This window comes from Pelobates fuscus, chromosome 6 (assembly GCF_036172605.1).
Source record: "Pelobates fuscus isolate aPelFus1 chromosome 6, aPelFus1.pri, whole genome shotgun sequence".
Classification (NCBI taxonomy): Eukaryota; Metazoa; Chordata; class Amphibia; order Anura; family Pelobatidae; genus Pelobates; species Pelobates fuscus.
Genome location: NC_086322.1, coordinates 276,446,318 through 276,473,488, shown reverse-complemented (window position 1 = coordinate 276,473,488; position 27,171 = coordinate 276,446,318). Strand labels below are relative to the sequence as shown.

Here is a 27,171-nt window from a genome sequence, read left to right as displayed (position 1 = left end):
GCTGTATCCACCGATAACTTCTCAACTGAACTGTACTGAAGCTTGAAGAGGACGTAACAAACACTCTGCGCTATGTCTTGCCATTGGAAAAGTGGATCTGTTAGATCATCAGCATGTGGCAGTGTTTCTGGCAGTAGAGTGAGTAGCCTGACGGCAGAATGGGTCAAGGGATCAGAACATCATTCCTCCCTAAATTTCCATTCAAACGATGGCCTCCTACAAGGTGGTGGGGAAAAGGAGGCCATGCAGAGCCTGAACATCCGTCTGGCCTCTTACCTGGACAAAGTACGAGCACTGGAGGAATCCAACGCTGATCTGGAATTAAAGATCAAGGAATGGTACATTAAACACCAGCCACATACTGTACCAGCTGATTACAGCCAGTACTTCCGCATCATTGAAGAACTCAAATGCAGGGTAAGTAAACTGATCTCATGATGATACTTTGCTCAGCACTGTGCAACACTGACCAAAGAAATGGAATATGTATGGATTCATGTAACTAATGTTAATGGACAAATGCTTTCAAGTCTACAAATATTTTGTCACAGCAGTCAATAATGCAGGACCATCTTGTCTTCTCTGTCCCTCACTTAGGCCTTAATCTGCACTTTTGGGTTATCTTCTTATCTGGTTGAAGATAATGATCATGAAAATTGACTTTATCTTTATAGAAGTCAGGGCATCTCTCGAGAAAACATTTGGTATTGTGTGCCTTGTGTTTATGTTTGTGTCATTTTACACAACTTTTAGCTGGTGATTTAAAAAAAAAAAAAGTTTAGATATATTTTTAGTTTGATGAATAAAAATAAATGCCCTTTATAATTAAGTATGCAATAAGATCAAGAATTTACATAATATTAACAAAAATTTAAAAAACATTATTAATTCATCCATTAATTGCATTAACACCTTAGCAAGATGCCCAGGTTTGTCTCCAGAACATTGGGGGTTATGTATAAAAAGTGTTGTGTTCTGAAAAGTGGTCCAAAGTACTTAAAGTGGGCCAGTCACCACGGAAACCAGTGAAATCGGCAGGCACATTGCAATAGTGACTCTGCCCCTTTTCTTTTTTTTGAAACTCATTGATATGATTCTTGAGTCTAGAATACCGTGTTTCTGTACAGCAGAGCAAAATGAATTGGTTGTTCAGACATCCGCAATGTAGACGATAACCACAGACAAGCTGAATTACTGACACATCTGAGCCAAACATAGATATCATTAAACCACAGCTTCTTAGCATTATAATTAATCATTGAGTGAAGAGAATAGATCGTATTGTCATGCAAAATTTATTTTCTTGAATGTCTTTATCGAAAGAATATGATAATATATCATTCTGTGCAAAGTAAGGTTTACATGAAGAATCTCTGAAAGTAAATTGAATTAACAATCCACTCAGAAACATCAGTATATATTGGAGTTAAATAAAAGAACAGGGGAAATGATTGAGAAGAATTGGCAGTTGATTAAAGAGTCAGGAATTAAAATAACTCTCAGAAAATACTAAGATACTACGGCTTAGTATCATAGGACAACAAAGTTGGAATGATCTCTTGGCTGCATAACCCATACACTTAAAAGGACACATCATTGCCCAAACAATAAAAATATTATTTTTTTTGTAGGTATAGCCCCTATATGCAAAACATGAAAACATGCATGCATTTAATTATGCATTTTTTTTTTAAAATTTGGGGTTATGTCTAAAAGCTGCAGATCTCTTGTAAGGAAGTAACAGGATTGGTTGTTTGATTGGCAGCCAGGGGGGTGTAGCAATGTTAATTCATAAAAGTGCCAATTGAAATCTGCATTTTTTTTTAAATGAAATAAAGAGGACACACAGAAAGTGTTTCGGCATCTGCATCTGTTTTATGTGTCTGGATTGACCCTTTAATCCAAGGAACCGTTCGGTCCCAGAAATGTGATGTTGCTCAGTAGAAGGCAATAGGACTTCATCTAGAGAATACATGTTCTTCACATTAGTAAACCATTCTGTGTAATTGCATAATATTTATTTGAGTTATTTTCATAAAATACATATAAGCTTTCCAAAGGATTCAGAGTTAGAAAAAAATATCCATACAAATTCCCATGGACTTTAATGGTGACTTATATTGATTAATCATTTGAAAATATTTTTCTCATAGTATTGAATAAGTTGGAAAGCTTACTGAATTGAGGCGAAAGTCTACTACAAAAGAGATGTCACAATGTTAACTTTGTACGTCTAAAACAATCCTTCTCACAATAATAAAATGTTGGACCTTTGATATTTTTCAGATTCTGGCAGAGACCACTGAAAATTCAAGAATTGTACTACAGATTGATAATGCCAAACTGGCAGCTGAGGACTTCAGAGTTAAGTAAGTGAAGTAAAGAGAGAACAAAACAAAAGCTGTATTCAATAAACACCCAATGGTACAATTTGAAGTTATTGTATTTTATTTATTTTTTTGGGTGTAGTGAACATTTTTGGGGTGACATGAGTTGTAAATGTTCATTAAATCAATTTATTTATGTTCTAGGTATGAGAGTGAATTGTGCCTTCACCGCAGTGTTGAATCAGACATTGCTGGTCTACGTAGAGTGTTGGACGAACTGAACTTCGCTAAATGCAATCTGGTGCCTCAGCTCGAAAGCTTGAAGGAAGAGCTGGAATGCCTGAAGAAGAATCATGAAGAGGTGATCATCTAAGGATTGCGTATTTTCAGTGACAATTAAGAACCTTTCAATCTAACAAGAACCCATCACACAGTGTTTATGTATTGCTCATGTTGTAAATGTAATCAATGTCTAAAACATAGGTTTTATTCTACAACAGAGCAATCTGTAAAATGTATAGATTTTCTTGAAAAGGTCCAAATTTTAATATGACAGTGGTCACAAAGTCAATCTATCTTAACTATATTTGAATGTTGTGCATATGATGAGCTTTCAGTGTTTGATGTTAACAAAAGTGCATCACTACTCATAGTTATTTTAGCCACACCATCAGATTTCGTGTTTCAGTAACCAACTTAATGGACATGTTAATGGTTTTTATGACTTCTTCCCAGGAAATGAAGGCTTTGAGTGGGCAAAAGGGAGACATTAATGTTGAAATGGACGCTGCTCCTGGAATCGATCTAAGCAAACTCCTGAATGACATGAGAACACAGTATGAAGTGATTGCAGAGCAGAACAGACAGAAGGCTGAAGAGTGGTTCCATGAAAAGGTAAGTAGACTGTGACCTCTTTCAATATTTTTTAATTTTTATTTTTGCTGTGCATAAGGGTACAAACAGACTTGTCACGCCCCAACAGCGAGTTACAAGCCATTTAAGAGTCAGAGGATAAATGTTGCAAGGCATCTAAAGAGGCATGCACATATTTTATGTTTATATGACAGGCTAAATAAACGATATAGTGGGAGAATAACAAGTTTATGTTAAGAAATAATCACGCTTAGAGGGTCTGCCTGAATGTGGGACAAGGTATTTGCTTAAAAAACAGAAAAAACAGCTGGCAGGCTCATAGATTACCATAAAGCAATAGGGTAGGAGTAAAAACAGGCTAGTAGCTTGAGAGTAACATTTCACCCCAGGGGAAGTTGCAGGCTTGCCCTAAAGGCAAGGACCGGGCTCACCCCCACCAGTCCAAAGGGGTGGAAACGAGGCCAGTACCACGTAGCGCCAGAGATTTTTATCCGCAGTGCAGGAAAGGATAATGGGGCAGCGGCCATCCACCTCACCACCTAAGTAGGCCTCAGCTACTGCGGTGTCAAGTCACCTTCCGAGGGGCCAGATTAATCAGGGAAGCTATAGCTTCAATACCCGGACCTCTGAGCATGCAGGACCGCAGACAATCAGTAAGATCGATTATTTAATCGTAATTATCTGGAAACCGCAGGAGCTGATGATCCATGCGACCTTCCAGCATGGCGGTCCGGCCCCGCTCCCCCCTCTTTCAATATTTTTGACTATACCACAAAGCAAAGGGGTGTGATTATTTGTTTATTTTTAAGCATTAGGTTTCTAGGACTTGATACTAAAACTCCTTACTACCTATTTTTTATTATGTCTGCAGAGTTCCGAGCTGAACAAGGAGATCTCTCATAGTAGTGAAATGGTGGAATGTCATAAGACACAGCTGACCGAACTGAGACGAACCGTTCAAGAACTGGAAATTGAACTTCAGGCACAATTTGCAATGGTGATTTACCTTTCTTCACCTGTAATATAAAAATACAGTGCTACGGACGTGATGTAATTATAGTGCACTGACCTCATAATAGTATTCAGCTATCTTTACCCAAAAATATTTTGACAAAAAATATTACTATCCAGTAAAACTAATCCTATCCAGTAAAACTAATAAAATAATTTACTTGTTTCTAACAGAAAAAATCCCTTGAGTGCTCCCTGGCAGAGACAGAACGTTGTTATAGTACGCAACTGGCACAACTTCAGGTTTACGTAGGAAATCTGGAAGAGCAACTAAGTCAAGTCCGCGCTGACTTAGAACGCCAGAACGCAGAATACAAAGTCCTCCTAGACATCAAGACACGTCTGGAAATGGAGATTGAGACATACCGTAGACTTCTTGATGGAGAACCGTAAGTATGAGAAGCTAGAATTATATTTTTTAAGTGCATTAGAATTGTAGTTTCTATGTTTCCTCAACCTTTAGAAAAAAAGGTTTCCTGTAGATATAAGTTCAATCAAAATCAATCTGTATAAAACCTCAGCAGGATCCATAACTAGAAGAAAGTGTTCACTGGTGGTGGAGGTGTCACGCAGTGAGTAATTAATTGATCAGTGTAGTTTTAGTAGAAATGAGCAGCTGAATAAATGGTACTACTGGAAAAAACCCACTTGTATTGCAAGTAGTTATTATTAATTAACATTAAGTGGGATCCTTTAGTGTTTCGGTGGTTGTTTGACAATGCATAAATGTGTGATGATGTTTTTGAAGTAAAAACGTGAAAGGAGAAGATGGTGGGGAGAAATTGGTAAATCAATGATCACCCATGTGGGAATGAGGAAATAAAAGAGAAATACAGTAGTTAACATCATTTTTGCCAAATGACATAGATATTTAGTATTAACTAGACACGTATCCTAACCAGTCAGTCAGTGTATTGAAACTATTTGTTGGTGCACCTAGCAAATTTGAAGAACACTCAATCAACATGTTATATGTCAAAATTGCAAAAAACAAAGTATTTTTGTGTGACTGTGTTTTTTTTTTTTTTTTTTTTTTTTTTTTTTAGATGGCAACATAGAGAGATTCCAGCCCATGTGAAAGGTTTGTTTCTTTTTTTGGACATTGCTTCAAAAATTATTCTTTAAAAATTCTAAAATGGAAAATGGAAATATGTCCAACCACAACAGATATAGAAAATGATAGAGTTTATATAACACTTAATCCATTTAAGCGATACCTCTTTCCATCCCTACTATAGCAATATTCTACAGAAAAACAAAAGGTATTCTAAATACCTAAAATATCAGATTACTGCTAAGCTGGGTGCATTAACTATGTCTCGGCTCTAAATTTTATTTGACATAAATTGGCATCTCTGTGCATAGCATACTGTAGGGTATTAGTACATTCCCACTCAAGGTAATATCAGAATGAAATACAATTCACTTTGAAAAAGAGGTTCCAGAATTACCTGAGGCTTGAGCACAAAGCAAAACCTCTACCTTAACAGTGATGTGGGGAAATGTCATGACATATCCCTGCCTCTCGATATTATATTTAATTCCTCTCTACCCATGAACAGAGTTTTGATTATGCTATATAGGATATCAATGAAAGCACCTGCTGAATAACCAAGTATTCAATGTGATCCCATCACTCTCCCTAATGAATAGAGGGTTATGCAGTAAAGTTCTGTTCCCCAACACACCCTCCCAATAGTCACTGGGGGGCACCATCCTCTAGGTGGCCTTGAGGAGCACTGTACTGGTGAGTTTACTTTGTATATCAATCAACTGCATTTAAAAACAGCTCTTTGATGTAAATATAAATATAAAAAAAACACTAGTGTCCTTTTGTCCCCTTTACTATCTGTAGAGATCTGGGGCTATAGAGTCCCACATCGGGGGATTCAGTCCCCAAAGCCCCCCATTAGTAACGCATATGAGGCATGGTCCCCGTATTTAACGATGCACAACATGCTGTTTATTTCTACTTTAGAAATTAATGTTGCCTTCTTCCATCAAATGAATATAGCACTATAGAGCATAGTAAAGTATAGCATAGTATTAGCATAGTATATTATAGTGTTTGTGTTGTGGCTTTTTTTTTTTTTTTAACTCACTATTCTTTGTTTTCTTCATATTTCCCCTTGACACGTGTCTCTAATTTCCAGAGTCAAACAAGACCAGGAAAGTCACAACAATCGTTGAAGAAGTGGTAAACGGAAAAATCGTGTCACAGAAAGTGAATGCAACCGAAGAGAAGCTGAAACATTAAGAAACAAACGTCAACACATGTAAAATAATGTTATTAATACGTTGCTGTATATGTAAGAATGCAAAATATGCAGCAATTATTTGCCATGAAGTTGCTTAACGCAACAGGGAAATGGGTGCATCTATCTGCTTTCAATCTCAAATAAACTTTATCAAGCAAGTAACTTGTTTTGTCTTTGTCCATTTATTTACATGAGTAAAATAATCCTTATTTAGGTAGTGGCCATATTAGAATTTAATCACAGTTAATAAAAATCCTAGAACCAGTGGCAAAATTCCTTGGGTCACAAAGGTCACCCAGGAGTTGTCAAAAGAGGCCCAGGGCCAGGTATGCTCCCCAATGCTCCCACTCTTGCAAAACAGTTATTGGGAATATTGCCAATACTAAATAAATTGTCAGGGTTCCAGCTGGTTACCATGGCGATGCTCAGACTTATTGAGGCAAGAATTCCTTTTATGTGGTTTGCACTAAGGAGACAACCTGGGATGCTTTCAGCACTACAGGAACCACCAGGGATCTCACCAACTGACCAGTGTGTCTGTCCAGAGTGCTCTCCTATGGGAAGTAATGCAAAATATGGCCTTATGCAACTAGTAGCATGTTTGGTGACATTTATACACTCTGCTTTATGTGGACACCAGATAAATTAACTCAGGATAGTGGGACAGTGTAGTCAAGTCAGTACTGGCCCACTGAATACAGCACATTTGGGCAATATGCTCATTGCGTTATCTCATCATTTACAGCTTTCTTGGGTAAGCTTAGTAATTTGAGTCCTACAGACTATGTAAAAAAAAATGTAATGATTTCTACAGTATTGAGCATTTCTCAATACATCCTACCATTTAAAAAAAAAAAAATATATATATATATATATATATATATATATATATATATATATATATATATAATTTTTGCAATTAGGATATATCCCATCTCTAGATGTAAAATTCTTTAGATCATGAGCTGAATTGGGGGGTGACTGTCCATATAGTAAACTATCCAACCTATTATAATTAATAACTAACTCCCCCACCCCAACCATGAAATGTCAAGAATAAGAGGACTTAAAACTGGTTTGAAACCTGATCAACAGCATTCTCAGAACAGATAGCATTCTGACAAGCTGCTCTTTTCAGGAAACGTAAGCTTTTCATAGTGTCCAGCGTGGCAGGTCTCTGAAGAAACATGTAAATATCTTCATATCTTTACTCCAGAATTTTCTTTGAGGAGCAGAATCCGAGGAACCTTCACACATGAAATTCTGGTCCTCAGTAAGTACAAAGAAAACATCCCTTGTCTGTTATTTTTGGGTATCTCATATCAGGGAGAAGCCCACACACAAAAGTCTGGGTGGTATGTTGTAGGACAAGCTCAATCAAACACAAGACATGTTTTAGATAAGTGTCCTGAAGTCAAGTGCTGATCTTATCGTTGCCCACATCAACCTGACACAGTGTGGATTTCATGACAATGCTAAGAAAAATCCTGTCTTTTAATAGCTGGACATACCTTACTATCAGAGAGATAATATTGCTGAAGAGACTTACTTCAAGTCAAATATTGAATATTTAATTATGGACCGGGTGTATACTCCCAATGCACATTTAAAAAGTCATGAAATTGTTAAAATAATTTTTTTTTTTTCTACCTGCTTGGAATAATAGAAGGTTTGTTTATAAAATACTTGCACACAAGCAATAATATGTTAAAAATGTAATATTCTATTTATATTGTTACTTGCCAACTTTGGGTAGGCTTCCATGGATGTCAATAAAAATATTTAAGCATTGTTAATATAAAAAGTCAATGTTATTAATTGCGTTTATATAGCGCCAATTTATTTCCCAGTGCTTTACAATAGCAAAAGAGGGGGAAATTTAACAATAAATGGGACAATTGCAAAATGTTACAGGAACAATAGGTTGATGAGAACGTTGGTCAAAAGAGCTTACAGTCTAGAGGAGATGTTTATGGCTAACAAATACTGACAGACTTCCGTGGTCCACACCTGCGTTTAAATTCTACACTCTACTCGTGTTTACTTCCACTAATACTGACCACCACTAACATAATATTTGCAGATTCCACACTGGACGTACATTAAGAAAAAGGCATGTTGCCATGGCAACAATAAAATGGTACCAAAACTGTACTTAAATATAGGATTGCTGTTTCTTTAGATTTTTTTTTTTTTAAATAGGATGTATTGAGAGTTCGCAGTTCATAACATGCCATTTTATCTCTACACCTAGATGTGACTGATGTAGTTTTAGTCAACATGTAACCAATTTTTTGCATTTAGCATGGACGCCAGGTGCTTCTTAGCGTTTACCAGCTCCTACTATTTTCTGAGAGAGATGTTAAAACTCTCAGCAATCACTAATAATGTGTCAATAAAAATGTTAAATTCAGAGCATGGAAAGGGCTTGTAAACTGCTACTGCAATTTAAGCAATTACTGACCTGCCACTAAATGATTGCAACAAGCATAGTAACAAGCCCCATGGGCAAGTGTAAGATCAGAAGAGGATGTGAATGGGTGAGAACACTATTCCTACGAGGTGATGCTAGTGATAGAATTATTGTCAATGGAAATGTGCCCAGTCATAAAGGTAGCGTAAGAACTGCGCGCACGCCATAATGGCAGCCTAAGCAGCGACGATGCAATGCATGCTCTCCCATATACAGAGCGCTGTTGACTCACTCACCTGTGGGCTCAAATACCCTGGAATTATTGCCTAGTGGTGCGTCAGTGCATTTAAACGTGTTCTTGCGCTGAACTGCGCAAGTCCTCTTGACACAGTGCGACAGAATCTGCTCTGTCGGGTAAGATGTCGGAATGTTTATATTTTGGATGTCACACAGTATAATGGCGTGACTTCACACGTCTGCTCAAGGCTATAATCAGTTAAAGGATCACTATAGGGTCAGGAACACAAACGTGTATTCCTGACCCTATAGTGTTAAAACCACCATCTAGCCCCCCTGGGCCCCTCATGCCTCCATAAATATAGTACAAATCTTACCGTATTCAAGCCTGAAGCTGTAACTCTGCATGCTGTTAGACTCAGAAAAACAAGCAGTCTGCTGACATCATCAGAAGTGGTGGCCTGATCCAATCACAGTGCTTCCCCATAGGATTGGCTGAGACTGACAAGGAGGCAGATCCGGGGCAAAGCCAGCATGATTCAAACACAGCCCTGGCCAATCAGCATCTCCTCATAGAGATGAATTGAATCAATGAATCTCTATGCGGAAAGTTCAGTGTCTGCATGCAGCGGGAGGAGACACTGTATGTTTGGATGCATTTTAGGCAGCCATGACCCAGGAAGGATCTCTAACAGCCATCTAAGGAGTGACCAGTGAAGTTATCACTAGGCTGTAATGTAAACACTGCATTTTCTCTGAAAATACAGAGTTTACAGCAAAAAGCCTGAAGATAATGATTCTACTCACCAGAACAAATTCAATAAGCTGTCCTTGTTCAGGTGACTATAGTGTCCCTTTAAGTGAGGCAGCCTGCAGCATGTTTGCAATGCAGAAGCAGAACTGGAGGGTGCATCTGATTAAATCAGTATTATGGCAATTGTAATATGAATATATATATATATATCGCAAGCCAGTGAGTGTGCTTATAGCTTTATACACTTTATACACCTGTGTATTCAGGTTCCTTCTCTAAGCCATCTTTATACCCCACACCTCTGTTTGCTTTTTGCATCTTAATAGTTTGCGATTCATATTATGTCTGACAATATCCTGTAACCATTCACCTCTAATTACCATCTGCACGCTACTATTGACACTAAAATCTTTCTGTTGTTAAACTTTCCCAGCACTCCTTGTGCCAGTTACAGTTAACACACCTTCCTCAAGTTTTGTAACCTAACACCCAGTGACTACATCATGTGTATATGTTGTATCCTATTGTATTTGTTAACTAGCAAATGCCTGAAGTGATCTATTTTGAGTTTGAGAAATCACTAGATAGACAGAAACATGTCTAAACTTTGTTTATTTTCAGTTTGAGAAATCGCAAGACATACACATTAAATTCTACATTTTGGAAGTTTGACCTTAAATGCATGCGCTACTGCAATGCTGGGCACAACATATCAATACGTAGTGAGCATCTGTGATCTGTGTGCCAAGCATTTTTGGACATTTTTGCCCCTCTTATGGGCTGTATCTCAACAATGACATCATACAGATACACTAAAGATATTTAAGTAAAATTGAAAATGTATCTATAGACTCGACTGTAATTTGGCAGATGAATATAAATATGATATTTTATGGTTTATAAAGTGACGCTTTGATATATTAATACACTGAGCCTATACAGTGCTAATTCTGGCAGATTGCCTTGGCTTTCGCCTGCAGTTTTTTAACAGTTACCTTACAGTTACAGCATCCCACCATGTAGACGTGCTAGAAGCAGGGTTCTCCAAAATCTGCCCCTCTTGTTGCCAAACTACAACTTCCACGATTCTTAGAGTGAACTAGATAGCCATAGATTTATGAAAACTGTAGTTCAGCAACGTCTGGAGGGCCAGAGTTTGGAGAACCCTGTGCTAGAGGTTGGAGACTTTTGCATTTGACATCTTTCTACAGAATCCCACCATGGGGGCTCACTGGTAGACTGTGATTGTCTCATGACTCTTTTAGACTGTGGTGGAATTATTGTCAATCTTTGCAAAAGGCAAAGACAGAGTTTCCATCACTATATTCACTCACCCGTTATCCCGTGACTGCTGTTTAGGACAGGCATCAGATAGCGATGCGTAGTAGTTTCCAATGACACCATAATGTGTGCATGTACGAGTTTATTTGTGGAAGATTACTTTGTCTCCTCCATAGACTCCGTTTCATATTCTTGGAATGTGCAAGAGTACACAATCAACAAGGGTTCCTGGCACACAAAGTCATCTGAGCAGTTATACTAGGGTGGCAAATAGATGTCGGTGTAGGAGGGGTAGCTGAAGATATCTCCCTATCTGTTCTGTCCTCTTCCACCTATGCACATGTGGACATGTCACCTTGTGGGACCCTTGCACAGAATGACACAACATTTTAGGTGAATTGTTCTACCCTTCGTCTCCTTCCCCATTCTCTGCATTAGGTTGTAAGCTAACTGCACATCTCATTCTGTACTTTGAATTAAAGTGTTCCAGGTTCTTCTGCTTTGTTTTTGTAGCAGTTTAATTATATATTGTACTGTTTGTAATCCCTACCTTTTGTCAGTGTACCCATTGTATGTTGCTGCTGAAAATAATGGTGCTTTATAAACCTATTAATAATCATTGTAATAATAACTATAGTGGGCTCTGTGAATAGGGCATTGTTTGCTAATTCATGGGTGCTGTGAACGTTAGCAGGCGCTGTCATCAGGCTTGTACTTGCTAAATGTAAAGTGTTGTGTATTTATATGTTAACGCAATGAGCACCATAGCAACTTAATCACAATTAAGTTCTTAGGGTGCCCTATAAAACTGCTCTATGCTGTCTCCGTGATTAGGGTGATTAGGGTGCAGCTGGCACGGTTCCTTATTATTGTCTATTACCTCCACCCATTGTTTGTTGAGTGTGCTGGTGGGGGTTAGCTGTAGTAGTTGGCTTGCTTAAATTGGTCTTTTAAGATCCTCTCACTTTCATTAGGAGGACTATGACTAAGCATCTAGAACTCACTGTATATGTGTATGTTGCACTGTCCAACTCAGCTAAGCTACCCTGGGCGTGAAATGATCATGTATGCAGCTATGGCAGGTTTATCCCTGTAAAGCCATTAAGGGATCACAGAGTAGGTCTATGAGCTGGCTGCTGGCAAAGACGCTAAACATCTACTCCAGGACCTTGCTTAATAATGACAGGGCAGAGACAGCAGCTTTGACCTACACAATCAGCCTAAGCTCAACACAGCCCAGAACAGTTGGCCAGTCCAGGTTTGCTCTGTGCTTTGTTTTGGATGTTCTGTCCTGGGGTGCTCCTGGTTGCTTCCTTTCTGTGCTAATTCTTGAATAATCTCTGCTACGATGCTCCTTGGTGCCTCCTGAGATCTTTCTGCTATGTCCAAGTATTACGTGTTATATATGATGTGTTTTTTTCTAGAGCACTCAGAGTACTTTCTGTTAACAATCTGTTCTGTGAATAGAAGCTATGTCCCGGGAGCTCAATGCTACCACCATTGTGCTCTGTACTTGTTGTGTAATTAGGGAATATTATGCTAACTGTAGGCTGCTCTTTGTCCAAAGTCTTTTCAGCTAAGCGTCACCTTCAGTAAATGATATCATCTTCTTGGAATGCCCTTTCGTTTTTGTTTTGTTTTTTTCAAGAACCGAGCTAGTGCTAGCATCCTCACCATGTTTTATTTATTGCTGCAGCTTCAGATATCAGGGTACAGCGCAATCTGATGAAGCCGAGCTCCCAGAACGATGCAATGCTCACTTTACCTGTGTTTCTACAGGAGGTCATTGGATTCACCTGTGGAAGGGTAGTGACAGTGCAGAGTTGTTGTTTTTTTGTGTTTTGCAAGTCTGTATGTACATGCAGATTTGTATTACAAGTGTATGATTATGGTACAGGGCCAAGAAGTATCCTAGGAATTTCTGGCTGTCTATTCTTCCGCCAGACTTTATGGATGTGCCCTAGGGTACCACAACCTCAAAACATGGTGATCAGTCTTTTCTTGTTGGCGAGCCAGTTTAAAATTATTCTGATTTCCCCTTCTGGCACATGCACTTCCAACTAGGCCGACCGCAGGCACGGGTCTTGGGCACATGATAAATTTAAGGGATGTTTTGTTTCATTTATTTTTTTTTGTATAATTTTTACCTTAGTACAGGGGTAGGCAACCTACGGCACTAGTGCCATGCACGGCACTCGAGGTGTCTTTGCACGGCACTCAAGGCTGCTAGAGCCAAACAGGCTCTGGCCTATCAGGAGTCCTAGTAAAACGTCAGATATCTGCTAATCCGAAAAGGTAGTGAAGGACAATCCTCAGTTTATGCATTGCAGCACATAGAGGAAGGGACCTCAGATCACTTCCTCCCAGCACTTGTGAATAGGAAGCCACACTGTAGTAGAGCAGCTCGCAGTTGCTGTTGCAGCTCCTGTCCTTGACATGTACCTGGCTGGCCTAGTCTCCACTGGAAGCCACACACACTGCTAGATATACACAGAAATGCAGAATAACCCTCCCCTCATACAAATAATACCGACAGCCCACACACAAACATACACACAATCCGCACAAACGAAACACCACTAACAATCCACATACATGCACACAACCCCACATGCAATACCCCAAACAGCCCCCACACACTACCAAACACACTGTGACATATCCATACACACACACACACAATACCACAAGCAGCACCCATACACAGCCCACATTCATATGTATCATACACAATACCATAAACTACTCATGAACATATACAATATAATAGCTCATATACGCAGGGCCGTCTTTAACGCGGGGCAAACTGGCCAGCTGCTCCGTGAGCTCTGCTGGCCTCAACTATTTCCAACCTTCTGGCCGGTAATCCGCACACTAAGGAGGCCCACCGGGTGGCCCATTCACAAAGGACCACCCGGTGGGCTTCTGTCAGCAGGGGCCCGGTTGCACACTGAGGCACTTTAACAGCGCAAGCGGGCCCTTTGCTTTTCGGCAGCAGGCTGGGAGGAAGTGATGGCCGCGCATCACTTCCTCCCACAAAGAGAGGAGCGCGTGGGAAAGAAGAGTAGGCAGATTGGAGGGGGGCTGGCCAAGAGCGCTAGACCCCAACTCCCAACACCTTCAGCCACCAGAAGGAAAGGTAGGAAACTGGAGGGTGGGTTTTAAAGTGTATGTCTGTCAGTGTGTGTGTCAGTATGTCTGTCAGTGTGTGTGTCAGTATGTCTGTCAGTGTGTGTGTCAGTATGTCTGTCAGTGTGTGTGTCAGTATGTCTGTCAGTGTGTGTGTCAGTATGTCTGTCAGTGTGTGTGTCAGTATGTCTGTCAGTGTGTGTGTCAGTATGTCTGTCAGTGTGTGTGTCAGTATGTCTGTCAGTGTGTGTGTCAGTATGTCTGTCAGTGTGTGTGTCAGTATGTCTGTCAGTGTGTGTGTCAGTATGTCTGTCAGTGTGTGTGTCAGTATGTCTGTCAGTGTGTGTGTCAGTATGTCTGTCAGTGTGTGTGTCAGTATGTCTGTCAGTGTGTGTGTCAGTATGTCTGTCAGTGTGTGTGTCAGTATGTCTGTCAGTGTGTGTGTCAGTATGTCTGTCAGTGTGTGTGTCAGTATGTCTGTCAGTGTGTGTGTCAGTATGTCTGTCAGTGTGTGTGTCAGTATGTCTGTCAGTGTGTGTGTCAGTATGTCTGTCAGTGTGTGTGTCAGTATGTCTGTCAGTGTGTGTGTCAGTATGTCTGTCAGTGTGTGTGTCAGTATGTCTGTCAGTGTGTGTGTCAGTATGTCTGTCAGTGTGTGTGTCAGTATGTCTGTCAGTGTGTGTGTCAGTATGTCTGTCAGTGTGTGTGTCAGTATGTCTGTCAGTGTGTGTGTCAGTATGTCTGTCAGTGTGTGTGTCAGTATGTCTGTCAGTGTGTGTGTCAGTATGTCTGTCAGTGTGTGTGTCAGTATGTCTGTCAGTGTGTGTGTCAGTATGTCTGTCAGTGTGTGTGTCAGTATGTCTGTCAGTGTGTGTGTCAGTATGTCTGTCAGTGTGTGTGTCAGTATGTCTGTCAGTGTGTGTGTCAGTATGTCTGTCAGTGTGTGTGTCAGTATGTCTGTCAGTGTGTGTGTCAGTATGTCTGTCAGTGTGTGTGTCAGTATGTCTGTCAGTGTGTGTGTCAGTATGTCTGTCAGTGTGTGTGTCAGTATGTCTGTCAGTGTGTGTGTCAGTATGTCTGTCAGTGTGTGTGTCAGTATGTCTGTCAGTGTGTGTGTCAGTATGTCTGTCAGTGTGTGTGTCAGTATGTCTGTCAGTGTGTGTGTCAGTATGTCTGTGTGTGTGTGTCAGTATGTCTGTGTGTGTGTGTCAGTATGTCTGTGTGTGTGTGTCAGTATGTCTGTGTGTGTGTGTCAGTATGTCTGTGTGTGTGTGTCAGTATGTCTGTGTGTGTGTCAGTATGTCTGTGTGTGTGTGTCAGTATGTCTGTGTGTGTGTCAGTATGTCTGTGTGTGTGTCAGTATGTCTGTGTGTGTGTCAGTATGTCTGTGTGTGTGTCAGTATGTCTGTGTGTGTGTCAGTATGTCTGTGTGTGTGTCAGTATGTCTGTGTGTGTGTCAGTATGTCTGTGTGTGTGTCAGTATGTCTGTGTGTGTGTCAGTATGTCTGTGTGTGTGTCAGTATGTCTGTGTGTGTGTCAGTATGTCTGTGTGTGTGTCAGTATGTCTGTGTGTGTGTCAGTATGTCTGTGTGTGTGTCAGTATGTCTGTGTGTGTGTCAGTATGTCTGTGTGTGTGTCAGTATGTCTGTGTGTGTGTCAGTATGTCTGTGTGTGTGTCAGTATGTCTGTGTGTGTGTCAGTATGTCTGTGTGTGTGTCAGTATGTCTGTGTGTGTGTGTCAGTATGTCTGTGTGTGTGTGTCAGTATGTCTGTGTGTGTGTGTCAGTATGTCTGTGTGTGTGTGTCAGTATGTCTGTGTGTGTGTGTCAGTATGTCTGTGTGTGTGTGTCAGTATGTCTGTGTGTGTGTGTCAGTATGTCTGTGTGTGTGTGTCAGTATGTCTGTGTGTGTGTGTCAGTATGTCTGTGTGTGTGTGTCAGTATGTCTGTGTGTGTGTGTCAGTATGTCTGTGTGTGTGTCAGTATGTCTGTGTGTGTGTCAGTATGTCTGTGTGTGTGTCAGTATGTCTGTGTGTGTGTCAGTATGTCTGTGTGTGTGTCAGTATGTCTGTGTGTGTGTCAGTATGTCTGTGTGTGTGTCAGTATGTCTGTGTGTGTGTCAGTATGTCTGTGTGTGTGTCAGTATGTCTGTGTGTGTGTCAGTATGTCTGTGTGTGTGTCAGTATGTCTGTGTGTGTGTCAGTATGTCTGTGTGTGTGTCAGTATGTCTGTGTGTGTGTCAGTATGTCTGTGTGTGTGTCAGTATGTCTGTGTGTGTGTCAGTATGTCTGTGTGTGTGTCAGTATGTCTGTGTGTGTGTCAGTATGTCTGTGTGTGTGTCAGTATGTCTGTGTGTGTGTCAGTATGTCTGTGTGTGTGTCAGTATGTCTGTGTGTGTGTCAGTATGTCTGTGTGTGTGTCAGTATGTCTGTGTGTGTGTCAGTATGTCTGTGTGTGTGTCAGTATGTCTGTGTGTGTGTCAGTATGTCTGTGTGTGTGTCAGTATGTCTGTGTGTGTGTCAGTATGTCTGTGTGTGTGTCAGTATGTCTGTGTGTGTGTCAGTATGTCTGTGTGTGTGTCAGTATGTCTGTGTGTGTGTCTGTGTGTAAATTTCAGTGTGTATATATCTCTGTGTGTGTGTATATATGTGCATACATCTCAGCATTCACACACTAACACTACACACAAATACACCCCTGCATTCAAATTTCAACACTATGTACAAACACATGTCTGTGTTACACACCAGAATTATATGTAAATACACCCCTGCATTCAAAAACCAACACTACGCAAATACATGCTTGCAATCACGCCAACACCACATACAAACCTATTCCATACAAAAACCTGTTTACATTAAAACACACACAAACTGCTTAGTGCTAAATACAGACCTGCAAACATGGGTAAATGATAGAGCCCCAGCTGTCAATGCATTTCTGGAGTTGCACGACAGATGGGGATCTACCTTTTTAATCACCCGGGCAACAGGGAGACCCCTAAAAATTCTTGCACCTCTCTACTTTAGGTCCGCCACTGCGTTGAGGTGGAGGATGTGATTGCATGCCTGGGGAGGGAGGACAAGGTCCAGGGGGCCCCAAGCAAATGCTTTGCCCAGGGTCCAGTTACTATTAAAGACGGCCCTGCATATACGCACAAATACAACGATACAAAGCCATTACAGTAAAAATAACACAAGCAGAATACGGCAGCCTACACACCTCAATTAAAAAAAAAATAATAAGACCGGCACGCTACGGGACATCACATTCCTATATCGGCACAGTGCTGCTAAAAGGTTGCCTACCCCTGCCTTAGTATATAGTATTTTGGATATTCATCCTCTACATTAGAGTGCTATTCTACAAGGAAGTATCAAGAAATACTTCACCAGTAACCCATGAAGGGTGCAACCATATGCCTTACTAACAGAGTCTGGATACTTCCAAATTAATAAATAATTCCAAAGAATTCTGTAGTATATATAAATATAGAGTGTGTTACACTGTGTACATACACCTTGTTTGTGCTGTTTGGGTGATTTGATGTGAGTAATTTAGTGGTTGATCTCAGTGGTGCGATATTGCTCCACTGGAACTTACATTCCATTTAACGCCATTTCTCTACGTTTATTTGTCATTGGTGGTGAGCCCACCTATGAAGTATATTGAAGTATATTGAAAACCATAACATCTCCGCTAGCAGTCCAGTAGCCAGGAAAGAGTTCTACTTACCTGAACGTGTCCCTCACGGGCACCAGCATCTTTCTCCGGTGGGTCTTCTTCAGCTCCTGGTGCAACTTCACTGCTGTACTCTTGCGCATACGTGAAAGCACAGCACTGAGCTCTATGGAGGATCCTCCATAGACATAGCCAATTCCCTGCAGCCGTCACTAGTGATGGCTGTTGGGATTGACACTGTAGCTCCGCGGCCTCCGTCCAGTGGCTAAGAAAGTCGGGTGTAGGAAAAATAGATAAGGCAAAGCAGCCCCTATTTTGTCTCATGTTTTTAGTTAGAAATAGATAAAAAAAAAGAGGACTATAAGAGGAAGCGATTAGGAAATGGTAAGTACGGCATGACAGTGCTGCTTTAAACAGTTATTGCAACTGACAAGCTGACATGAGAATTACAGTGTTTAGGTCAAAACTGGTACGTTGGCTTGCATTTTTCTAATTCTTTGTAGATTTGACACACTTGACCGTTTAGTGGAAATGCCCCAAGAAATTTACAACTTTAAGAACAGATGTGCAGCACCCAAACAATTCCCTGCAGATCAGTCCAGCCCCTCCCAAGACAAACTGTACACATGAGGCAATGGCGCAAGTGTTTACTTTCCAAATTATCTGATGTTTGTTTTAAATCAGCTGGCTTCCCTGCCATCCAGATCCAGCAATTCATGGTCTTTCTCAGTCAGAACGCAGGTGTTAACAGCATTAATTAAGGTAAATTTACACTTTCTAATTCTGCTGTGGATATTGTGAAAAAGTGACGCAGGTTGACCTACTTACAGCCTGATATGTATAGTAGTATAATATATACTTAATTCATAAACTGATATTTGGACATATTGAATTGAATTAAGTATCTAAAGTTAAAGAAGCGTAAAATTACATAAACTTGTAACCCTTTGAACGCCAGAGGGTTGTGAAATAAAGGGCTTAGCTCACCTGGGTACCTAAGAGGTTAAGGGGGGATTTAATAAGATGTCTTTATCACTTTTTATGAAGAGATTATTATTAAGAAAACAAAATTGTACAATATTGACTGTTTTTTTTAATACAGCCCTGTACTATAGGTTTTCTATACTGTCATCACTAAAAAGTGATCATCTTGCCATCATAAGGCATTAGTGTTGATAGTGAGGGGTGCTAGGATTGGTATTTTACCATTTTAATTATCGATGCATTAAAAAAGCTGTAAAATAGAGAATGGTGGTGAGAGCACTCAAATTGAAAGACAGATAAAAAATCAGATAATATTACCCACTTGTATGATACACTAAAAGGGAGAGAAAACACAACATAGGGTAATAACGTCAGATTAAAATAAACTTAGAACAAAGGAGGCAAATTGCACTCACAAACAGGGGGCCAATTAGAAGCTGGCCCAAGCTACACGCCTTGAACAGAAGAAATCTCCCAGAGACTGGAACAGGGACGAATTGTAGAGGGTGTCTTCCCAGGGTAAGTGCAACACACAGGAACGCAGGTTTTAGATTGCACACCAAATTTAATATAAATTACAAACAAAATAAACAAAATAATATAAACCGGAAAGTCCCATAAAACTTGCAGTAAATGTCCCAAAAACGTCCTCCGGGTCCACCTTACGCGTTTCGGCACAAAGCCTTCATCAGAGGTGCTATCTTCTGTTCTGTCACATAGTCCTTTATAAGTCCTATTCTTGGCGCCGTTTTCGCCGGTCATCTGCATTTCTCTTCCGGGTTCCGGCGTCAGGACGTCCTGCGTCATCACGTCCTGACGCTGCTGCTGGTTTCGGCGAGAAGGACGTGTAGGAAACGTCCTCCATTAAAATCAATACAATTACAACTAAAACATCCCTCAATTTATAAAAAAAAGTCCCTCAAACTTCAAAATAATGCATAATTTAACAAAAAAAGAGAAATTAGCAATGAAAGATCTAAAAACAGATAAATCAATCGTTATCAAACCAGCGGATAAGGGAGGGGGGGTGGTCGTATGGGATAAAAAGAGCTATTTACAAGAAATCAATAGACAGCTTGAGGATGAGAAAACATACAAAGAATTAAAACATAACCCCCTTCCGGATATTCAATTAAAATATAAAGAACTTTTAGATGAAGGCGTAGAAACAGGGATCCTAACCAAAAAGGAGTATGAGTTTTTAAATATTAAATACCCTAGAATCCCTGTGATCTATATATTACCTAAGGTGCATAAAGACACTGAAAATCCCCCAGGGAGACCGATTGTATCGGGGATAGGGTCCCTCTTATCCCCTTTATCCCAATATATAGATCGTTTCCTCCAAAAAAAAGTAATAGGATGTCCAGCTTACCTAAAAGACACCATGAGCCTCCTCCAAATTTTAGATGATTTTATTTGGGAGGAAGATTTTATCATGGCAACGTGCGACGTTAAGAGTCTATATACAATTATAGATCATAAAAAAGGTTGTGAGGCAGTGAAATTTTATCTCGAAAAATCAGGAGAAATGGACAGTATTCAAGTGGATTTTTTAATTAAATGTATTTATTTCATTTTAAATAACAACTTTTTCTGGTTTGAAGGCAAGTTTTACCTACAGATTTTAGGAACAGCAATGGGGACCAGATTTGCCCCGAGTTATGCAAATCTCTTTATGTCTTTTTGGGAAGAACACAATATCTATTCCCAATCAGAACACGGGGCAAATCTGGTCCTCTATAAAAGGTATATTGACGACATTTTTATAATTTGGAAAGGGAATAGGGAATCCCTAGAGAATTTTATCCTCACTCTTAACTGTAATTCCTTTAATATTAACCTATCACATGAAATCAGTAGGAAAAGTGTCAACTTTTTAGATCTTTTAATTTACATCGAGAATAACAAGATTAAAAGTAAAACATTTTTTAAGAGTGTGGACGTTAACAGTTTTATAGATTTAAAAAGTTGCCATTTTAAACCTTGGTTAACTAATATTCCGAAAGGCCAGTTTTTGCGACTCAAGAGAAATTGCACAGAAGAAGAGGAAAATTTTTTAACCAGGCCAAAATCTTAAAGACAAAATTTATTGAGAAAGGGTACATTAAAGAGGATTTAGACACCATTGAAAGAGAAATTGCGGAAAGAGACAGACAGCCTCTACTAAAATATAAAGAGAAAAAAGATCCTAATGAAAGACAATATCAGAATGAGGTGATCCCTTTTATTTTTAATTTTAGCTCAAATAATGGAATTTTACAAAAAATAGTTAGAAAACACTGGTATGTTTTAAAAGAAGATTCAGATGCAGTTCCGTTTTTAGGTTTTAAACCAAAATTTATTTTTAGAGGGGCTAACAATTTTAAGCAGTTATTAACAAGCAGTTTTTTAGATAAAGAAAAAGCAGAAAACAAATCATTTTTAAAGGGGAGTAAAGGTTTTCATTATTGTGGTACATGTCAAGGCTGTAGTTTTAGAACAAATAAAAATAGAAAAATCTCTCAGTTTACCTCACTAGTTACGAAAAAAGAATATAAAATAAATACGTTTATAAATTGCTCGAGTAAGGGAGTAATTTATTTGCTTACGTGCCAATGTGGTTACCAATATATTGGCAAGACCATACGTAACCTTAAAACCAGGATTAGAGAACATATATACAATATAAAACGCAAATTTTTAAATCATAATGTATCAAAACACTTTGCTGAGGTACACAATGGGGACCCAAGAGGTATTGAGTTTATGGGAATTGATATTATCACAGCACATTGGAGAGGGGGAGACAAAGAGTATAATTTAGGATATGCTGAGATGAAATGGATGTTTGAAATGGAGACCATGGTTCCCAATGGGTTAAATATCGATTTTGAAATTAACAAATACATCTGAGTATCCTTTGGGGGACCATGGTCCATAAACATATTAATGTGTTTTATATATTTGTACCCAATTTGCACTAACTCTACCTTTGTTTTATTCTCCCCATGTGATTTGGATTTTATTTCATTTTTAGGGATATAGTTTTATTCATTAGTAATATATATATTACATTCATTTTTAACGTAAGCTGTATGTAATAATTTTTTGTATATATGTCCCTTTCTCTTCCCCCCCCCCTGCATTATTTTGAAGTTTGAGGGACTTTTTTTATAAATTGAGGGATGTTTTAGTTGTAATTGTATTGATTTTAATGGAGGACGTTTCCTACACGTCCTTCTCGCCGAAACCAGCAGCAGCGTCAGGACGTGATGACGCAGGACGTCCTGACGCCGGAACCCGGAAGAGAAATGCAGATGACCGGCGAAAACGGCGCCAAGAATAGGACTTATAAAGGACTATGTGACAGAACAGAAGATAGCACCTCTGATGAAGGCTTTGTGCCGAAACGCGTAAGGTGGACCCGGAGGACGTTTTTGGGACATTTACTGCAAGTTTTATGGGACTTTCCGGTTTATATTATTTTGTTTATTTTGTTTGTAATTTATATTAAATTTGGTGTGCAATCTAAAACCTGCGTTCCTGTGTGTTGCACTTACCCTGGGAAGACACCCTCTACAATTCGTCCCTGTTCCAGTCTCTGGGAGATTTCTTCTGTTCAAGGCGTGTAGCTTGGGCCAGCTTCTAATTGGCCCCCTGTTTGTGAGTGCAATTTGCCTCCTTTGTTCTAAGTTTATTTTAATCTGACGTTATTACCCTATGTTGTGTTTTCTCTCCCTTTTAGTGTATCATACAAGTGGGTAATATTATCTGATTTTTTATCTGTCTTTCAATTTGAGTGCTCTCACCACCATTCTCTATTTTACTAATCGTGTTCTTTCTAGTGGTTTATTGTGGCCCACTAGGGTGATTGTAGCACCAGAGTGCAGATTATTTTTTCACCGTATACTTTTGTATTTTGTCTATTAAAAAAGCTGTGTTCGGTTCACATTTTATTCAATACAGTCCATTTAGAACTTTTGCATCTATAGTCATGGCAATGAGAGACATCTATCGTTTATAATATGTGAGCATTGCTCTGATGTCTATCCAATTATAGGTAATTGCAGTGTGAGGCTGAGACTAATAGAATTACATGCTTTAAAACGGGCAATGTTTTATATCAGACAAAATATTATATACAGAGCAGGATTTTCTTATAATCTTGTTGAGATGTCCGACATGGCCAATTGTGTTCTATGGCTCCCAAATGTCTCGATTTAAGACTGTTGGATTAGCATCTCAAATTATTTAATCTTTTTTGGTAGACATTTAAAATGATTTATTTTTTCAAAATATAAAAAAACATATAAATATATATCAAAATATAAAAATATTTTTCAAAATATTAAGTAATTCCTTAAGCTTATCAAAAAATATAAAATTGAGGCCTTAGCTCCCTGGTGTCTCGCATCCAGGGACACAGGGGAATTGTCCTAGGGCAGCTTTGCGCAAGTGCGTCATTAGACGCCCGGGCTCTAGGACCATTCAGACAGTGCTTCTATAGGTCCTGTAGGTTGGGGCTGACCATGAGGCTGTCAGGCTGAAAATCCCCCTTCAGTAAACGGGGATGCCCACTTCCTAAGTGTGCCCCATTATGGGTGTCACCAGTGCTGTGAATTGCTGGCAACACCCCCTAGAAGGCCGGACCACCCATCACGATTTCACACTTCCCAATGTTGGGAGATATGGTGCTTTGCTGGACACCCAAACATGTCTTTCTCCTAATGGTTCCCCTATGACTACCCATGAAACCATGTTCATTGGACCAACCAGGGCACATTGTGGCGCTGATTAAAAGGGCTCCGTAATAAATATTAAAGATAAATATGTTGGTGCTTTATGAATAAAATAACAACACAGTCCAATTTAAATAACAGTTGTTTTCTAAACACACGTTTAGATTGAGTAATTCAGTGTTAAGCTCCCTTCCCAGCATCCATTGCAACCTGATCCTGAAGCCATTGCATGCAGAACCACTGTGCGCAATGTGTGCGAGAGCCGAGACATCAACTCTTTCTATTCATTTATTTTTTTTAAATATTTGTTTTTTTGTCAGTAATACCTGATCTTTTTTTTTTTTCTTTTGCTGTTACGGACAATAATAGAAACAGTTAGCTAGTACAATCTAAAGAGTCTTTTTGCACAATATATAAATAACATTTACAGATTAACACAAACTCTGTAATATGAGAGATTCTCTTAGAGGCACACGTGCAATCAAAAATCAAAATGTCTTTTTTAAGAGGCTACATATCTAAAAAGGCAAAATGACATCAATGTTTAGCAGTTGGACAAGGCCCCAATCAGTAGTGTGATAGTGATATGATTTGAAAACAAGAAACGGCTTGTCTATTTAAATAAATAAAAAAAAAAAAGAAATATCTTCAATCTGGATGCTTTTTTTTTTTTTTTAAATGCTGACGTATATATATATATATTTGATTCAGAAACAGTTACACCAAAGGTCTAATTCGTTAATACAAGACGCTTGTTTTTTTTTTTTAAACCCTTTGGGGCTCTGCTGATTCCTGTGTAGTATTCTGTTTTAGTAAGCTTTCTGTGTGAAAGATAATTTTTAGGGCCTAAGGCATTGTTTCCTATCATTTATGTTTATCAGCTGCTGAAGCAGCTAGAATAGTTTTAAAAGAGCAGAAAATAAAGTTATGCGCAGTTTTGTAGAATTGCCTGACCAGCAAAATACGCTTCTATTTAGAAAAACAGAGATTTATTTTGCTACCTGAACTCGCTTATAAAGCACAACGGTTAATGCTAGACCCAGTAATGATATATTTATTATTTTATTTGATAGCAAATTCAAGGATGATGCTGTTCAAACTTAAAAAAGCCCAGGGTTTGACAGCCTGACAGTCACTAGAGATGCTTCCAATGAAAGAGCAAAACTTGGCTATTTGGATCAGATGGTCTGTGCATGCACACTAGCCTCCCAATGCTTTCCTATGGGAAACCATTGGATTGGCTGAGATTATCAAAACTGATTATTTCAGCCAAGGAGGTGGGGCCAGCTACAGAGAGAGCACCGCAGCGACGGAGAAAGGGTGAGTAAACTCTTTTTTTTAAAGCTTACGGGATGGGAGAGCAGCAACATAAATGGGTTGGCTAGAACACTATCGTTAGGAATAGACATTTGTGTTCCTAACACTATTTGTCCTTGTTAAGTCATCTATATTTTCATTATGGGTATTTTTGGCTAAAAAGTGAAAGTCACTTTGGATTAATTTTATTTACACTGTAATGAATAATCCTGCTAATTTTTATGTTAACTGGCTACTCTTTTTCGGTGGGTTACCCAGGAGACACCTTCAAGATTTGTAAGAATTGTTTCCAAAACACACTTCTGGGATCACACCGCTTATCTCATTTAAAAAACAAAAATCTTAAATCTTGCTTAAATCATCTTTATGTCAATTAAATATTTATATTACTTCACAAAATCACAAAATCAAACATGTGTAGTGTAAATATTTCTTTCTTTCTTTTTTTACATTTTTATTTTTATTTTTGTTGTGCAGATATGCATACAAAGAAAAAGAACATTAAATGTCATATGAGTAGCTGCACTTTTTTTGTTAGAAAAATTAAGCAATTAGGAATATACAAAGTTATAATAGCGGTGTAGCAGAGTGAACGCTTGTCATACGCTTTTCATTCCCTTTGTTCGACTGTCCGTACCCCCCATGAACCTTGCTAATTTGTACAAAAAAGTATGTTATACTACTATTTTATACATGAAAAGTAATTTAATTAAATCCATTCAGACTGTTTACATTCATATTATCAAGCACAGGAGAACACAAATTCTTAAACTTAGCCTTTTAATATAAGCAATAGCTTCTTTAGTAATACATCTCACCTGACATAAATAATTCAACATGACTAATTTGTTCTAGAGAACATTGTGTATGCCTCCGGAACAAACCTGGTCTAAGAACATGTACTTTCAACTACTACATGGTGAATACAAATTAATAATGAACAGATACTGGAACTAATGATGCAACCGATTACTCATATTAAATTTGGCTGTGTTTAATAGAGTAAACATAGAGTAAACAATTGTAATTCTGATATGTGAGTGGTATCTCAAAGTGCAAAATTAAAGGGACACTATAGTCACCTGAACAACTTTAGCTTAATGAAGCAGTTGTGGTGTATATAACATGCCCCTGCAGCCTCACTGCTCAATCCTCTGCCATTTAGGAGTTAAATCCCTTTGTTTATGAACCCTAGTCACACCTCCCTGCATGTGACTTACACAGCCTTCCATAAACACTTCCTGTAAAGAGAACCCTATTTAGGCTTTCTTTATTGCAAGTTCTGTTTAATTAAGATTTTCTTATCCTCTGCTATGTTAATAGATTGCTAGACCCTGCAAGAGCCTCCTGTATGTGATTAAAGTTCAATTTAGAGATTGAGATACAATTATTTAAAGTAAATTACATCTGTTAGAAAGTGAAACCAGTTGTTTTTTTCATGCAGGCTCTGTCAATCATAGCCAGGGGAGGTGTGGCTAGGGCTGCATAAACAGAAACAAAGTGATATAACTCCTAAATGACAGTGAATTGAGCAGTGAAATTGCAGGGGAATGATCTATACACTAAAACTGCTTTATTTAGCAAAAGTAATTTTGGTGACTATAATGTTCCTTTAATAATAATCCCGTGTAATTGGTGTTTTGTGTGATTGAATAGTATATAACAAATGTTTAGTGTATCAGCATAGTAATAATCAGTAATAATCAGTGACAGATGACCTAACTCGCTAACAGTGAGGCAAGTTTAATCTTATTCACAATAAAGACATATTACTGGGCCTTAGAGAGGCCATACTTAGCAAACATAACAAAAGGTATAGAGAATAGTCAGATATATACCGTATTTTTCCGTGTACAAGACAACCCCTATTTTTTTATCCCAAAATTAAGAAAACAATATTTGAAACATCAAATAGAACAACTTTGATATTTTAGAGGTGACTTCTGAGGAGAACAACACATTTTTGATTCTCATGCCTCTCCTGTGCTACAGTACTCTGTTAAGTTAATGGCTCTATAGGGCATGCGAGGAGACTGCAGCTCATACAATACAGCAGGTGGTGTGAGGGCATGCTGGGACATCCCAGTAATATTCCCTCTGCTCCCTGATCCCCATTTTCTTCCCCATAAATATATAAATCAGAAAGCAAGACCTAACTGAGGTGGAGAATACCTTAATATGGC

At 38.9% G+C, this 27,171-nt stretch overlaps 2 protein-coding genes across 4 annotated transcripts in view; both read left to right on the top strand.

Annotated features, from left to right (window-relative positions):
- LOC134614923 (keratin, type I cytoskeletal 17-like) lies at positions 1-6,631 on the top strand. The gene is made up of 8 exons (XM_063459197.1): positions 1-417; positions 2,287-2,369; positions 2,532-2,688; positions 3,063-3,221; positions 4,072-4,197; positions 4,386-4,600; positions 5,258-5,292; positions 6,365-6,631. The coding sequence occupies exons 1-8, from the start codon at positions 73-75 to the stop codon at positions 6,466-6,468; spliced, it is 1,224 nt and encodes a 407-aa protein (XP_063315267.1). The 5' UTR covers positions 1-72; the 3' UTR covers positions 6,469-6,631.
- Positions 6,632-7,589: 958 nt separating this feature from the next.
- KRT222 (keratin 222) overlaps positions 7,590-27,171 on the top strand; it is a 73,503-nt gene continuing 53,921 nt past the window's right edge. For all 3 annotated transcript variants that reach the window (XM_063459192.1, XM_063459191.1, XM_063459190.1), the window contains exon 1: positions 7,590-7,742. The gene's annotated coding sequence lies outside the window, so the exon portion shown is untranslated. The remainder of the gene's footprint in view (positions 7,743-27,171) is intronic.